The sequence below is a fragment of the Pinus tabuliformis genome, chromosome 4_1 (assembly GCF_031772625.1).
Source record: "Pinus tabuliformis cultivar Carrire ecotype Pingquan chromosome 4_1, CPIR1, whole genome shotgun sequence".
In the NCBI taxonomy this organism is placed as follows: domain Eukaryota; kingdom Viridiplantae; phylum Streptophyta; class Pinopsida; order Pinales; family Pinaceae; genus Pinus; species Pinus tabuliformis.
This window is the reverse complement of record NC_142303.1, coordinates 804049759-804068103: the sequence shown is the minus strand read 5'-3', so window position 1 is coordinate 804068103 and position 18345 is coordinate 804049759. Positions and strand designations below refer to the sequence as shown.

Below are 18345 nucleotides of genomic sequence, written 5' to 3'. Positions count from 1 at the left end.
TGCCCTCCTTGGATTTGAAGGCAGTCTTCCACACATCGAAGGGTTCGATAGGCACCTCGTGATAACATGACTTCAAGTCAATCTTACTGAAATATTTGGCCCCTTTGAGCTAGTCCAGAAGGTCATCAATATACGGGATTGGGTACCTTTTCCATATTGTAGTGATCTTGTTCAACGCCCGATAGTCAATACAAAGCCTCCATATCCCATCCTTCTTTTGTACCAAAACAATCAGGCTCCCACAAGGTGATGAGCTTGGCCTGATGTGCCCTTTTAGCAATAGTTCCTTGATCTACCTCTTGATCTCATCGTTCTCTAGAACAGAGCGTCGATAGATTGGTCTATTGGGCAGTGGCGTGCCCAGGGTCAGATCGATGGAGTGCTTGACCTGACAGTGCAGAGGTACCCCTGTAGGTTAGGTGAAAATATCCCTGTACTCCTCCACGGCCTTTTCCATCTATTGTTGTTGTGCAAAGGAGCCCTATTTAGAAGTCGTGACCACAACCTTATTCTTTCCCTGGGGTGAATCATAAGGAAAAAAAATCTCATGGTCTGGGAAATGATCTTACTGCATTTCTTTGCAGCGATCAAAGAGATGGTGGTAGGCGGGGCTACCTTCGGTATCCTGTACAACTTATTATCCAAATTAATAATCACATAGCGATGTCTAGATTCATATACAGCATGTCGCTTCCACAAGTATGGTTGTCCTGACAATACATCACAAAATTCAAGAGGAGCAACGTCACACAATACCTCATCCGTGAAGGGCTTGATGTTGTGTGGAAGGCGGCACTACTGGCTCACACGAAGATCTTGTCTTTGGTGAAGCCACCTGATGGTGTATGGATTTGGATGTGTTGCAGTCTTTAGGCCCAGCCGCTTCATCACCTCTGCTAAAATGAGGTTCTTTTGGCTCTCGTTGTTGACAATGAACTGCAACAGAGAACCCTTCACCCACATCTGTGAGTGGAAGAGGCGTTCCCCCTCCTCTGGATCTTCAGGCTCAATCTACTAGATGTTGGTGAAACTAGGCTCCGCATCAATGATCTGCTTCCATTTTTCAGTTCCCTTATCTGGTTTTGATTCAGAGTCGGAACCTTTGTCTAATTTGGAAGCCTTCAGCTTGGCCACCAATGACTGCTTTTCCCGACACTCACTTGTATTGTAACTAGAGCTCTTATGGAACTCACACCATCTTCCTATGTCCTTCTTCATATTTGCGGTGTTGTTCTTTGCTTGTGGCTTCGGCAGGTTGTCCTAAGTAGCCCTGCCTTGGCTTGGTCCTTTCTTCTGTGGTTTGAAGGCGCCTTTTCCTTGCTTTGGATTTGCAAATCCAAAGTCCTGCTTCTTTTGTTTAAACTTATGCTCAATATTGACAGCGTACCAATACGTCGTGCCGAGCGAGGAAATGTCCAAGAACTCCATTCGTCTTGGATGTACTTTTGTAGACAACCATGGTACTTCAACACCAAATTCCACTCAGTACCCTTGATACCCAGCTTCATGCAAAGGGTATGGAAAATATTTGTGAACTCTAGAACATCTTGGTCCCTTCCATGTCGTAGCATGGTCCACTTTATGTTTTTGTCTTCATAGCACCTGACAGGGTAATATTGTTCCTTCATGGTGTCTCGGAAACAATTCCAAGTGGATGCAGCTAAAAACAACAAGGGTTCAGTCTCGTCCTTTTGTTCACAGTAGGTTTCCAACTAGTCCTTAACGTGTGGGGTGGCTTTGAGAAGTGCAAAAGTAATATTTTCCCGATTAGAGAAGTCATGAACTAAAAAATATACTTTCAACAAATTTAACCATTTATCTATAGCTTCTGCATCTATCAAGCCCTTGAATATGGGAATATCGAATTTAACTTATACCTTAAAAGGAGCGGCACCTCCAGAGTGGCTGTTGGATGAAGATTCATCGCTTGTGGGTAATTGTTGAAGGATCTAGGAAAATTTATCCATCATCACGTCCCTCTGTCGTTCGAGGGATTCCTCAAGAAACATTTTGAAAGGATCTCCTGCCCCCTCGTCTTTATTTTCTTCCACCATGGGAGGTCATCGGGTTTTGTGAGGTTGATCTTGCAATGGTTCAACTAGATCAAGCCCTAACTCCTTATACCCTGACCTTGTTGGGGACATGCAAAGAAAAACAAAGAAAGAGAAGACCGCTCTGATACCACTAATCTGAACTTAAACAGGAATACAACAAATTACATATATATTCATAAAGACATATATGCAGCGGAAAAACACTTCATTTAAGTAATAGAAAAATATTGAACTGTGCTTATAAACAGAATGGAAATAAGATAGCTCGGGTGATGGTAGCTTATCTCTGAGAAGAGATGTGGCGGCTACATGGCTCTAAATTGTGTTACAATGAGGTTCAAGGGCCTATTTATTATTGGAAAACATGAGAAAACCCTAAACAACCAAAACCCTAACCCCAAGAGATGTAACACCGAGAGTTTGTGGGCCCCGTTGGGGTTAGTTGGGCATCCAACTTCCTGGGGTTGTAACTTGTTCATATTATCTTTGTTTGGCATGTACGATACCTTATTGGAAAGGTCTCGCCAAGTACTACAAGTTTCGCTGCAGACCCCAAAAAAACGACGTTTAGGGGGTCAAAACTTCTCCGGAAGTTCAAGACCCGAAAAAATGCTAAAAATAGTTAATGTTGAAATGAACAAGAAAATTGAGGAAACTGACTAGGGGGTCTAGGTGGAATAGGCGGGTGGCCACCAATATCCACCTAGATCAGATAAAGAGTTCAGTGAGGCACAAGGAAGAAATGACATAGGGTAAATGGGAGAAAGGTGGAGTTAATAATAATTGCAAAAGGAACAGAGATTAGCTAGCCGATGAAATGCATTGAAATGTGTAATTAACCATTATAACTCACCTCTAATTCAACTCAAGCACTGATGAAATGACCAATTATCTCATTGAATAGTTCTCGGAGCTCAAGTTCAAGTTTAATATCCGTCAGTAATCACATTGGTTTTATACGTAGTAAAAATCTAAAATGAATTTGAACAATGAAAACCAAAAGGTTAAATGTAAAAGGAGTAAAAACCCTCATCAAGAACAATAGTTAATCTGAACCGAAATCTATTCTCACCATAGATCAAACACAGGACTGGTGCATTAAAATCGCAGGACAGAGTTCAAATTTCTAGATAATGTATTTAAGACTAGAAATGACATGGAGCTCACATAGGTTTAATGAATTAAACAAATGCATACAACTCAGAGGAAGGGTGAGCCTCAAATGAGCGAAACAACACTAAAATGTTACCCCATATGTCAATGCATGGGTTGTGCCAAATGATACCCCGGGTGATGGATCACAATTGGCTGTCGATGTGGGGGTTCAAAAGTATGCACCCAACAAATGTCCAATAGCATAACAATATCAACACTCAAAACATTTACAATATGTTTACCGCACAATAGTAAGGCAGGAAGGCCCCAAATGACCAGTAATATATATATAATCGAATTCCACTTCCAAACGTCTGTCATAACAATCAACATCACATAACTATATCAAAAACGCCATAAGGATCACATCATGTAACCATTAAAATGAACCAAAACAAATATATAATATAACCACATCAAATGTCTACCAAACTAATGTATAATATAACTACACAAAATTTCCACCAACAATTATACCATAGCGCTCAATGTGACTTAAATAATCACAATACAATATGTATGGTTATGTTAAGTCTTGGATCATATTATTGAGTTTCAATAATGCATTGGAGACCTTTAAACATAACTCTTTAAAACAATCTCGTGCACTTCAAGCTTTTATAAATATGATTTATGCCTTGGACCATTCACCAATATAGCACCAATGTTTTGAGGATGGCATACAAGAACATATATGTAGTTAGGATGTGGCCACTTTAGAATTCAACCATATATATGTTGTCGGATTCAAACATTATGCTCAGATCAAGAATATATAATCATCAACATACATATCATGAGGAAATATTGGGTGTAGTATTATGTAAAAAAAAAACTTTGTGGTCCCCCTTTTAGTCATGATAGTAAGACACAAGGTTGTAATATAGTAAAAACAGTATTTTATCGTCATTTAAGGAGTGACCAAGCATGACAAAGGCAAGGATTCTGTAGTTTATTACAAAATTTGGGAATTTCTAAGGCAAATGTCAACATCTTGCTACTCCACGGGGAAATAGATGTGACTATATTGGTCTCAGGATCTGTGGTTTCATAAAATAGAAGGAAAAATAAATTTGAGGAAACCCAATGCCCCCTCCCCCCCACTAAGAGTGGAAGAGATACACTCACCTATCAATTTGTCACCTCACAAGACTAAAGTGTTTAAGGGAAATATTTTCTTAGGGAACTAGGAGTCATTTGTCATTATCTTGTCAGAGTAAAGATAAATTCATTATTGATACTTATGAATAAGGTCAATATGATACGAGACACTTAGTTGTAGCATTATTTATTTTGCTTTTTAAGTAGGCTGCAAACAAGCAAAGAAAATATATTGTTCAGTATAAACATTTTCAGTAGATGTATATCTGAAATTCTATAAATAATTAACAAAGGATGTAACACACAATGATAAGAAAATAAAATAAAATTAAGGAAAAGTAAAATGATAGCAATCAAAGAAAAGAATAGAAAACAAAAGAACTCAAAGACGAAAGAAATATTAAGGTTGAACCGATCCTAAAGCAGGATCAGTAAATTGTTTAATGTGAGTACCATTTATAGGGTATGATAGTAACCTAGCATCATCATCTTTCAACAGGTAAGAATTAATTCCAACCTTAGCAGTGATTTCACAAGGGCCAATCCAAAGTTTTTGAATTTTGTGTGCTTTCCCTTATCTGTGTGTGCAAAATCCCATAGCAAGACCTTTTCCCCTACTTCTAAGGTAGCGGCCTTAGCCTTTTTGTCATGATTTTTTTTATGATTTTTTTTTGTTTTCTTGATTTGATTTAGAACTACAGTTCTTTGTTCATCAAGAGCTAGTAGAGTATGATACATGTTAATTATATTGGATTCGTTGAATTATTCAGCCTAAAAGGCTAACTGAAATGAAGCTAATTATAATTCAACATGCATAACAACTTCTTGACTATAAACTAGCTAGAAAGGTTTCACACCAGTGCTAACCTTAGTAGTGGTCTTGTTTATCCTAGATGATTTGATTACACAGTTATGAACATTATCAGCCATGTGCTCTTTGAATTGGGCCATGAAGGATCTTCTTGTTTGGCCTGTGTAGGCTTTCCCACAGGAGAAATGGATTTCATATATTATAGGACTAAGCATGGGGTTGGATTTGTCTTTGGCATATATAAAGTGTTATCTAAGGGTGGTACAGGGTTTAAAGGAGGTTTGAACGTTCCTTTTCCATAGAATCTTGGCAATATGATCTGTAACACCATGAATGTAAGGGAGGGTAATTTTGGTTAAGGGGGGGAAAAGAAGGGTTGGATTTGGGTTTTGGATGGAGGGCTAGGTGTAAGAATTTTTTTAATTTGGGAAAAAAAGTATTCATTTGTTTGGAGGGCCTTGGTTAAGTGGAGACGCTCTTTGTCAAAGTGATGGGGATCAGAAATATGAATACCACAAGTAAAAGGGTCTTGAGCAAGGAAAATTTTAAGGATGGAAATTTATTTTAAATTTTAGAACAACATCATCCAACTTTAAATTACTAGATCGAGAGATAGAGTTACTAATGGCCATAATTAAACCATTCCAACTTTCTAGCAATGAGCATAGAAATAACATAGCCATAACTTCATCATCAAAATTTACCCCTATAGAACTTAATTGATAGGTAACCATGTTAAATTCATTTAAATGATCAGCAATAGATCCACCTTCTGAAATCTTCATATTTTTTTTATTTTATTTTTTTAGTTGTGGTTCACGGACACCCTGGTCATTGGGTGGTCACTACATCCACGGAAAAATCTGGGATGATCAACCCCGAAGGGAATCTAGCCCCACGGCCAACAACATGGCCTAACCCCAAGGGCTTTGGGGAGAATGGACCCTGTGACCTCCCGAATGGCAAGGCACTGATTTGACCAACTGAGCTAACCCTTGGGGCTTTGAAATCTTCATATTAAATAGACACTTCAAAAGAAATATCTTATTTGAGGCCAAGGGTTTTTCATATATTTTGGCTAGCATCGTCATTAAACCATATGTTGACATTTCCTTTGAAATGTTGAATGCAACCAATGCTTCTAGACACAGTTGTATTGTTCCTAGTGCCTTTCTGTCGAGAAGATCCCATTCTTCATTTGTCATACTCCTCAGCTTCTTTGATTTTCCGCTTAGTGGTAGGTACATATCTTTCTAATACAGATTATCTTCCATCTCCATCTTCCACAGCTAGTAGTTTTGGTCGTTGAATTTCTCAACTCTAAATCTACCATCTTCCACCATTGCTCACACTCGAACAAGGAACCCTTTTTTTCTTGGGAGTTTATCGACCAAATATACCTTTGGTTGTGATACCAGTTGTTAGAAAAATATTATATATTACAAAGCAATGGAACACATAAAATATTGTGGAAACACAAACACAGAAAATGCATAAAACAAGAGAGACATAGATATACATGGTTCACCCAATTTGGGCTACGTCCACGAAGAAATAGCCAGTCCTTCCTTTTATATTATCCAGCGAAATGAATAGATACAACATATAGCAGATTTGTTGTAATTTCCTCTTCACTCTCACACAGATCCCTCTTTCTTTCTCACTCAGAATCATTATACACAGCCGCAATACAATTCCCTCATATAAACCAAGGTTTTACTTCTAGGGGAAAAAACCCTAAATTAACATAACTTCTACTGTGATATCATTTGTCTAATGAATGACCCAGATTGACTACGAAATTACAATATTTTACAAGGCAATTTTTCCTCTGGTTTTTTGCTTCGAGGGCACTGCCCCCAAACCCCCGTGGGGGAGAAAAGTCCCACACCTTGCATGGAGGGGTGCACAGTTTTTCTAGGGTATACATATGGTTCAAACAAGACCTCTGAATTAGGAAGATAATTAGGCTCCATGCCCAACACTTTTTTTATACATCTTATGTTATGTTTTTACTAAGTGATCTTAACTAGCATAAAATAATAATTGTAAAAGAAATATTGATTGACCCCCCCTCTCAATATTTACAACAATTGGTATTATAGCCAGTACCTTCAAGCACAGCCTAACCGTTGGAAGGTATATCTCATGAACACAAATGGAAATGTCAAGAAGGAAAGGCTCCAAACCTTCTGAAAATATCTCCTCCCAAGTTATGAAAATAGATGTAAATCAAGTTGGAAAATCACCATTGTTTGATGGAACGAATTATGTACTATGGAGTACAAGAATGGAATTCTTTTTTATGGCCCTTGGTAGTGAAGTATGGGAATCAGTTATTAATAAAAACACTACTATAGATGAGTCAAAATAATACAATACGAAATAAATGGAAGCAATCTTGACTGGCCTGTCAGATCCTATAAAAGTCAAAATGGAGAAATGTTCATCAGCAAAACAGCTTTCGGAGAATCTTCAAGATATTCACTCAAAAAAACTTTTTCTCATGACCTTAGATCTAGGATATGGTGGCAAAGAGCACAAAGATTATCTAGAACCAAATAAGATAGTTGAAAACAAAATTGAAGACACCAAGAGAAAGGAAGAAGTAGAAGATGAAGAAAAATAAGAAAACATCAAAGGATATATTGTAGTTTCCCTTAAAGAAATATCAAAACTCAAAGAGTAAAATGATTTTTGTCCTTTTAAGGCATCAAGTACAAGAAAGAAATGAGAATCTCAACAAGCTTAAGGAAGAATTCCATCAGAATGAGAAGAGACATTATGAAGAAGTCATCTCCATGACAACTCAATTATAAGAAGCATGGAGAAGGGAAGGCATTATGATAATTAATCTCAAATAAAGATCTGATGAATTGAATAAATTTGAAGCAAAAAATTATCAACATGAAGAATAATTCAACTTCTTAAATGTTCAGCTAAAGGAAGCAAAGAAAGCAGAACAAGTGATGAAGATCCAACTGAAAAAGAAAGAAGAAGATTGTGAAAGGCTTGAAGAAGAGATTATTTCCTTGAGAAATGAAGTTGACAAGCTATCTAAGAGTCTGAAGAGTTCTCAAGCCTTTGATGACATCCTAAGCCATCAAAGATACCAACTTTAAAAATTTGGTCTTGGATATGCAGGTCAGGCTTCTAGCAAAAGTGATGCAAACCCTAAAGTATCAAAGAATAAGAATGTGGAGAAGCTTGAAAGTTGTACCCCCATCTCTGGAAGAAGAAAGGAAACGAGTGAAAATAACATTGGAAAAACCTATGCTCCAAGAAGATATGTTGATGCCATCAAAAATACAATTAGTAATGAAGGAACCTCAAGGGGAAACAACTTAAAAAATGCACCAAGACAATCCTTAGCTTCCAGGTATCAAACTATATTTTTTGGTCATTGTTACTCTTATACAAATTTTGGGCACATGGAAAAATATTTTATTTCTTACTGCAAAAGCTCTCAAGACCCTAGAAGGAAATTTGCAAGTAGACAAGAAAAAACTCCAAATAGACCTTACAATTCAGTTTCCCCATCATTCAAGTTCAATTAGGAATGTTATCAATGTCACAACATTGGTCACATACAATGGGACTCCAAAAGTAATACGAGGTGAATTCCTAAACAAACAAAAAAATGTTCTAAAAAACCCAATCAAGTTGGAGAAGAAAACATGAGGAACCAAGAAAACAAGAACAGGGCTTTTTCCTAAATTGTTAATATATCTTCAAGATTGAATATTCTGAAGAGAAGGTGTTATAGGGGATAACCTTGCAATTACCTTCATTCAAAGTTTGTTTTTGACAGTGTTGGTAGGTGGTCTAGTAAAGGCAGAGAAAGGACAAAGGACTCAATCAATCATGTTGATCCTCAAATCTTACCATAAGGGAATCAATTTCATGAGGCAAGGAGAAGGAGACAGGGTCCATGGAAATTTGGAACTAGCGAATATGAAAAACATGATGTGATGAAATTCCCTATGTTGGATGATAGTCAAAGTATGCATGAAGTCAATTAAAGCATAATTATATATCCTTGTGTCATCATTAATCTTATGTTGGATGAGTTGCATCCAATGGACAAGGATAGTCATGTTGTAACACTACATAATTCTCTTGATAATTCATCCTTGTACTCAATATTAGGAGAAAACCATGAAGAATTCTAAGACATGAAATAAGATGCTCACAATTTTACAAGAGGGAAAATTTCCTACTATATGAAATTGATATGGTTTACAATAAGATGGAAGGCATGTGGCTCAACTTCATTGCAAAAATAACATATGTGGCTTTCAACTCTCATCTGGTCACCATATATGTTGGATCATCCCACTTGTCATGGAACACAAGAATGAAGAATCTAGGGATCTCAATATCAAACTTTGGTTTCCCTATATAGATGATAGTCATGTACATGCAGAATTTCACTATATTGTAAAGTTATACTTATGTATTGTGATTTTAGACAAGGAATAATCTCATCCTTGAAGACAAAAATTGAGCTACCTATGGATACATTTTTTTCTTCCTTCCAGACTATTGTATGGTCATAATAAGGATGCATAATAAAAAATGGAAGATGTTGTTATGGTAACTATGGACAAACATAGAGAAGATGATCTCACTCCTCGTCCTCTTGTTTATGGATTGGAGGTCACTGATGAAAAGTCACATGATAAATTTTATGAAGAAGCTTTTGAATGTTCTAACAACAAATTTTGTCTTTTAGCAATACAAAGGATGCTTTGTTTTTCCTTGTTCGCAATGTGATATTCCATATATGTGAAGAACAGGTGGAATTTTTTTTCCAGTGACCATTTCAAATTTTGGAAAGATGAGGAGGTAAAGAGGAGTCTTTAGCATTACAGTGGTATGAAAACCTAACATATATTAGAGAAAAATATACTATATGGTCATCAATCCTCTGATGGCTTGCCATCTACGCATGAATATTTATTAGGGTATTAAATTTCTAATAGATATCCATCCCACTGGAAATTATGTTCACCATATAAAGACTATTATCCATTGTTTAATATAACACCTCAATCTTATTTTCTAGGATTGTGTTTCAGCGTAATTCTATTTCAAAGCAATATTAAATGAGAGACTTCCTGATGTGATTGATGAGGATTGACTTGATAATGCACTAGAAGATGTAGAATTGGGATGTTGGTGGGGATACATCAAACTTGTATTGAAAATCAAAGTTCCTTTAGAAAGCAGAGCTATAATTGCAGGTCTACAACTTGAGTATTTTCATCAAATGAAAATAAGTGAATTAAAAGAGGAAGCACATATTCAGGGGGGAGCAGTTCTCAGTGACATATCATAAGGAGAAGTTGATGACATGGGAAGAAAATGACAAGAGGAACAGTCTAGAGAAGGATCATATTGATAGGGGTAGTAGCATATGAGGAAATTGTTGCCATTAATTTCAAAGGGGGAGAGAATACTAAAAGGGAGAAGGAGAGAGTGTTGCCATCAATGAAAAAAGGGGAGATTATTAGATAAGGTTGTCATTGATTTCGGAACTCTTCGCTCTGCGCGCGTGTTCTGCAGCCCACGGCTGAACCCTGAGGCCCGCACGCTGCGCATCCTGCAAGCTGCGAGCTTGCCCGCTCTCGGTCGATCTGAACCCTACGGTCCTCTGCATGCAGTGGTTGGGCCGCTTCATGGACCGATCTGCCGGATTTTGACACTCCCGCTCCTGGGGATTGAAACTATGGAGGGGTTGGGCTCTCCTCAGGCGGCTCCCCCGCCTCCCCCGTCGAGTTCGCCTGCTGAGGCCTTCTCCCAGCTCTTGGCTGGTCTCCCAAAGAAGAAAACAGCAGAAGCTGCGAAGTTTGTTAAAAAACTAGATGATCTTCCAGTGATCTCTCTTCCTCCAAAAACCCCGATCCAAGTTGCTCTATCGTTAGCTGAACGGGCTCTCATCAGCCAGTTCACAGGGCTATGGCCGTCTCCAAAATCCACCGAGAGTTGGGTCATCAGAAACTGGGCGCCGCTAATCAAAGAAAATGTCACCTCATACTTTCTGGGGAGAGGATACTTCCTCTTCAAATTCACATCAAAGGAAGACAAAGACCTGATCTTCCAAAATGGCCCCTACTTCATGGGCCCTCAAGGTTTGTATCTGAACAACTGGACCCCAAACTTCGATCCGACAGTTGATGTACCCAAAGCAGTCCCGGTGTGGGTCAGACTTCCAAATCTTCCAGTGCACTGTTGGAATTGGGACTCACTGAGACACATTGGAAATGCCCTGGGGAAATTCATAGACCGAGCAAATAATAAAGATCAATATGATTGTGCCAGGATCTGCGTAGAGGTTGATCTGGAGGTGGGATTACCAGAGGCCATCACAATAAAGGTCGGAAGTTGGACGCATTTACAGAAACTGGATTATGAACAGCTGCCCTTCAAATGCCGGAAATGTCATGTTTATGGACACTTCGCCAGAGATTGCCCGACCAACAATGAGCCTGCGCAAGGGAAGGAGGATGGATGGAACCAAGTCAAGAGATCCAAATCACATCCTAAGAATCAGAAACCGGGAGGCCCTAACGGCAAAGGGCCTCATCAGACTACTGCTCACCAGATCCCGACCAAGACTGCGCCAGAAAACAAGTTCGACCCTCTGAGCTCACAAACAGAGGGCACCCAGGAGATCGAGGTACAAAAGGAGACAGAAATGACTCAGGAGACCGAGGTCCATAAAACAGCTCCTTTAGGAAAAGGTACCGCCTCAGCCTCCCTCAAAGGAGCCAACACTGAAGGTCCCAAAGATAAGATTTTAGAAGAGGAGGAAGAAGATCAGGAATCTGAAGAATCGGAAGAGGAAGGGAAAATAGGAGAGTCCCAAACCTCGGTAAGAAGATCTACAAGAGTCCGGAAAACGGACAGGGAAAAAAGGGAGCAGGAGACCTACAAAGAAAAACTTCAGGGCATCCAACCAACCTTGGAAAAACTGCTAGCTCCAAAGTCAAAGATGCTGAAAAACCAGATCCAAGGCTCCAAGGGAGCCCACCAGAAACACAAATAATGAAGATCATCTCCTGGAATTGTAGAGGTATGGGGAGTAAAGCTAAGGAAGAAGCCATCAGAAACTTAATCAGAACAGAGACTCCAGACATACTTCTCGTCCAGGAGACAAAGCTGGAAGACATAGTCTTCCTTCAAACAAGCAAGAAACTCTGGTTCAAAAGTGAAGCAAGAGCAATCTCTGCCCGGGGAGCCTCGGGAGGAATCGGCACTTTATGGAACATGAGCAAATTTGCAGTCCTATTTGAGGCTAGAAATACCCACTGGTTGCTGCTGAAAATGCAGAACCTAGACACTAAGGAAATTTTTTGTCTTTTTAATGTTTACTCTCCAATCAATGTTGGGGAAAAAAAGAACTGTTGGGACTCCATAAGACAACAAGCAGATTTGACAAACATGGAGAATATTATTATAGTCGGGGACCTCAATCTCATTCTCCATTCATCCGAAAAAAGGGGAGGCAACATAGTACATGATCCAGCAAGGGAATGGGTGGAGGACATTTTGCAGGACTGGGACATGCTGGATATCAAACCCTCTTCCGGTAAGTACTCTTGGTCTAATAAAAGAATGGGCCCTGGCCATATTGCTGCCAGGCTAGATAGATTCTTTATTCAAAGCTCCTTCTTGCTGCTAGGCCTAGAACCAAGAATGCATATTCTTCCTAATAGCATCTCGGACCATAAGCCCATTAAACTAGAGCTTCTAGCTCATCTTGATTTGGGTCCTATCCCATTTCGTTTTAGCCCGCTCTGGATAAAGGAGCCAGACTTCATGCAAATTGTCAAGGATTGTTGGAATCAGTCGGTCAAAGGTTCGCCTTTCTATATCTGGGAAGAAAAGCTCAGAAGGGTAAAAGGAGCTCTCAAAAGATGGGCTAAAACTCTGTCTAATCCGGCTACAGACAGAAAATCCATGAAAGCCTCGCTTGCCTCCCACCAAAAGAGTATGGAGAATGATACAATCACTAAGGAGGTGCTAGAACAGGAATCTCATCTGCAGCAGTGCTACCACAAGGCTTGCTTAGCTGAAGAAGAATATTGGAGATTAAAATCCTGCAATCTCTGGCTCAAAGCAGGGGATAGGAATACTGCCTTTTTCACAAACAAGCCCAGGCAAGGAAATGTTTTAACACTATCTCGGAGATCAAAGAGGATAATGACATTCATAAGGATTTTGAGTATATAAAGAAAGCAGCCTTTTTACACTTTCAAAGCTTGTATAGTGAGGACAAGGATCCGAATCAATATTCAGATCTGTTAGATGTTATACCTTCTGTAATATCTCAGCAAACAAAGGAAACTCTTGAGGCCAAAATCACTAAAGAGGAAGTGAAAAAAGCCCTCTTTGATATGGATCCGGATAAGGCCCCTGGGCCGGATGGCTTCTCGGCTAGATTTCTCCAAGCTTGCTGGCCGATTATAGAAAAGGATCTGCTCAAAATGGTGCAAAAATCTCAGAACACTCAGAAAATAGGAGGCAGCACAAATTCTGCCTTCTTAGCCCTTATTCCCAAGGAGAAAGGCACCAACATCTTCAGCAGATTTCGCCTGATCTCCCTATGTAATACTGGATACAAATTAATCACCAAAATAATTACAAACAGATTGAAGCTCATTCTACCCAAAATAATCCCTGAGAAACAAGGAGGCTTCATCCAAGGAAGGCAGATCGTGGACAACTTCATTCTCGTCCAAGAGGCAATTCACTCAAGTCTTCTCCGAAAAGAGCAAGGTATGGCAATTAAACTTGATTTAGCCAATGCATTTGATCGAGTAAATCATAGCTTTCTTTTAAATGTTATGAGCAAATTTGGGTTTGGAGAAAATTTCATTAAATGGATCTGGGCATGCATCTCGGAGCCATGGATCGCCCCTCTAGTGAATGGAAGAGCCACTGACTTTTTCAAAGCTTCGAGAGGACTTAGACAGGGGTGTCCTCTATCCCCTCTGCTATTTGTCATCCAAGCTTCTGTCCTCAGCTTCCTGTTAAACAAAAAGATGCAAGATCAAGACATCAATGGATTGTGTATTGCAAGAGGGGTAAAAAACATAAATCATGCCTTGTTTGCGGACGACACTTTGTTACTGGGACCTGCCACACTCACCTCTGCATCAAAATTCAAAGTGGTTTTGGATGACTTCAGTAAGGCCTCAGGCAGTGCTGTAAATAAGAGCAAATGCCACATATACAGCTGGAATATTACCCCCAGGGTGTTATCTGATATTTCTAGATGTTTGGGCTTCACAGCCTCTTCCTCCTGGTCTTCTTTCAAATACTTGGGACTACCTGTACACCATAAGAGACCTACAAGCAAAGACTGGCTCCCACAGCTGGAAAAATTCAAGTCAAAAATACAAGCCTGGGGCTACTCTTGGCTCAATACTGCTGGAAAATCAGTTTTAATTAAATCAGTGCTTATCAGTCTCCCTTTATTCCAATTCACTGGGCTCCTTGCTCCGGCAACCATCATCAAAAAAATGGAAGAATATATTCGGAGGTTCTTCTGGAAGGGAGGAAAACAAAACGAAAATAAGATTCCTCTTATCAGCTGGGAAACCATTACCAAGCCTTTGTGGGAGGGTGGCTTAAATTTTAAAAATCTCTGCCAGCAGAATGTGGCAATGGCAGCAAAGATCATATGGAAAATCATTGCACCCAATCCGGGTTGGGCTCAAGTGGCTCTCTGGAAAAAATATTTCAGGGGATCCCGCACCAGATGTTTGGATAATGTTATTCAAAGGCCTAACTCGGCATTCCTGAAGCTGTATGCTAAAGCTGCCCCTCTAATTACAGCGCACTCCTATTGGATTCCAGGTAATGGTAAAAAGGTCAGCATTTGGACTGACAGAACCATGAATAAAGAACCAGTTGAAAACAGAGCCTCCATTAACACGCTGCGTAGCTGGATGGACAGAGAGGGACTGCGCACGTTGTGGGATATTTCACTATGGAACAATGATATTTGGGCAGGTTGGAAACGCATCGAGGTGCCAGAGCAATTGACAAATGAATGGGCCACGTTACTTGATTGCTTGCACGGAATGGCGCCCACGCATATGAGGAAAAGAGATCAGAAAGGATGGGGAACGAGCATCAGAGGTTACGCAGTCTCCCTGGGGTATATCAAATTGAATGAGCGACCATATGTTCCCCCCAATCCAGCTCCATGGCGAGGTGTATGGCGCACTCCTTCATGGCCCAAAATTGACTTCTTTGCCTGGCAGCTCTGCCACAGCAAAATCTTAACCTATGACATTCTACAGAAGAAAGGTTTCTACGGTCCCTCCATCTGCTCATTGTGCAGTGAGAACGCAGAGTCAGCAGTTCATTTGATTCTTGAGTGTAACTTCTCCAAGCAGGTATGGATTTCACTTATTCAAAATTTGGATCCAAATTTCAAGCTCCCTTGCACCATGGCGGATCTCTTTTCAAACTGGGCAACCAGATACCCTGGCCCAGCTCCTAAAAATCAGACCATTAAAACAGCGTGGGCAGTCCTCCCAAAGATCATAAGCTGGCAGATATGGCTTGAACGCAACAGAAGAATCTTCAGAAATACAAAGCAGAATCACAAGATTTTAGAAAACAAAATCAAATGCCAAATCAAGGAGTGCTTGGCTGATATAAAAGATGACTCCAACCTCAGTCAACAGGACATCATTTGGGGATCGATTCTAGGCCTTCAATTCCAACCAGCAGTCAGAAACGCCCCTATCATTAAAGACTGGCAGATAAGGAAGTCTGAAAGTGATTTTCAAGACTGGATCAAAATGCAAGCAAGACACTCCCTCTTTTTTGACGGGGCAGCAAAGGGTAATCCGAGCAAAGTTGGAGCAGGAGGTGTTGTTTTAAACCCAATAGGAGAAAAATTCCACTCCTATGCTTGGGGTCTCGGATATTCTTCCAGCATTCAAGCGGAGGCCTTAGCCCTCCTTCAAGGTCTCAAGATCCTCAAAGAATTAAACATAAAAGAAGCCAATGTTATAGGCGACTCCCAGATCATCATAAACGCAATGGCTTCCAAATCCCCAGCTCTGGATCTTAAACTAGCAAGACTGATAACCAGAATCAAAGGCTTGGAAAGCTACTTTCAGGATTTGAATTATTATCATGTGCTGAGAACCCATAATAAAGAGGCGGACATAGAAGCCAACAAAGTTGTCCTCCTCTCTGCCGGAACCAAGATGAAAGACGGAAAAGAATCATGGGAACCCATTCCATAATCTGATCGCTGCCATGTTCTACTGCTTGATATTAAATAAATTTGTCTGCATCTTCAAGTGGGGGAAAATCTCTGAAATTGATTCCATGGACTCTTTAGCAAGAAAGAATTCTGCAAGCTCCAGCTGCATACTTAGTCACTGCAGTGAGCGGCAACAGGGCAAAGAGATCTCCAATGTAATCAGATTTTCGGCATTCAGGCCAAGTTGAATACAAACACTCCATAACTGTTTCTGTTAAAAAAAAAATGTCATTGATTTCAATAGGGTGTCTAGCCCTAGAATTTTTGAAGCAAACCCTAATATTCCCTAGATGAAAAAGTATATATTGATACCCTAAGTGCATGGATGAAGCCCTAGAAGTATATGCCATGGAGCATAGAGTTTGAATATGCCAAAGTCTGGTTGTGCTCTGAGCATGTTGACAGTGTATTTTTATGATATTTATTTTAATTGAAAATTGAAATACATTGTGCACTTTATTTTTCAAACTAGGGTCAGTAAGCTTACGAGGCACTTTGTGCAGTATACAGAAGAAAGAGGAAGGAAATCTTAGTTGTAAAACACACTTGCATAAAACAAACATGCTTGCATGAAATCAAAAGTAAATTAATCTAGGAAAATAGGAAACTATTACGCTTTTGATTAAGCACTAAGTGAGGGCTAAGACAAAGTTAGGGCCTTTTCCACTAAGAGAGAGAGTGGACTCTTGGTCCTTTATTTAGCTTATTAATCAGCTTGTATTCAAAATCAACAACTATTCTATGATATTTTGTTCATCAACAACACACACAAGTATAAAAAAATAATATGCAAAAAGTAAAATTACATAAAAGAAAGTATGTAATGGAATAAAATGCTACCATGAACCATTTCCACTGAGAACAAAGTAACAAGTTATCCCATAATACTAAACTACAGCACTCTACATCTAAACTAGAGAATGAAAATATGAAAAAAGAAACTTGATACTATTCCATCGTAATTTGGACAATTTCTTTAAGAGTCCTCCCTTTTTGGAGTGGAGGAGGAACTCTTATTTATATAAAAACTTTCTTGAGCTAACAACCCACTTGAGGATAAGATATTCCCAAGTGGTTGCAACAATCCGCTAAACATATGCATGGTTATTCTAAATATGAAAATTCATTATAACGTATATGGCATATGATTAAAACATATATGGGCGGCGTTTGAAATATAAATAATAATAGGAATGGTTGGAACTATATCCGACGGCATTACCAAACTATATAACAAATTTATTTAATGAACCAACCACCGTCGTATGCCAATACGCCAACTCTACATTCGTTTTCACTGTGGCATGGCAGTCCTAACAAATATAACTGTGATCATATAATGTGATGCCATCATAAACCAATTCTGATTGTGCTTGAACACCTTGGACCACATACTATAGTATGTTTCCATGTACGATCATTTGTTGGGCAAATCTCCAAATATAGTGAATTTGTTAATTTGTTTGGTGAAACATATGATGCAGATCCAATTTTGCAACAAGTTGATACTAATTTCGCAACAAGTTGTATAGGTCTAATTTTGTAGCAGAGTTCTGATTTCGCAGCAACTGCTACAAGTCTGATTTTACAACAATTTCTACAGGTCTAATTCTGAAGTAGAATTCTGATTTTACAGCAATTGTTTTGAACACATGAAAACCATGTAGTTGTAGTAACCAACAAATGACTTCAATCTATGGAAAACGATGTGCAACAACTATGATTTTTGGCGAACATGATTTTGTAGCATGTGAAGCAAAACCCTATATCTTTTCCACACTTGAGTTGTCGCTTCAAAAGTAAATGCATAATATACTAATTATTTCTAACGTTAATCAGAAATCACATGAATACTAATAAATGTATTTGAAAACATATTGAGCCTAAATCCTACATGTGAACATAAAAAAGGGATAATACATGGATAA

At 39.1% G+C, this 18345-nt stretch overlaps 1 protein-coding gene across 1 annotated transcript; it reads left to right on the top strand.

Annotated features, from left to right (window-relative positions):
* The first annotated feature begins 9723 nt into the window (after positions 1 to 9723).
* LOC149178656 (uncharacterized) lies at positions 9724 to 14577 on the top strand. Its single transcript, XM_089422187.1, has 5 exons — positions 9724 to 9794; positions 10690 to 11998; positions 12277 to 13296; positions 13461 to 13946; positions 14422 to 14577. The coding sequence occupies exons 1-5, from the start codon at positions 9724 to 9726 to the stop codon at positions 14575 to 14577; spliced, it is 3042 nt and encodes a 1013-aa protein (XP_089278313.1).
* The last annotated feature ends 3768 nt before the right edge of the window (positions 14578 to 18345 follow it).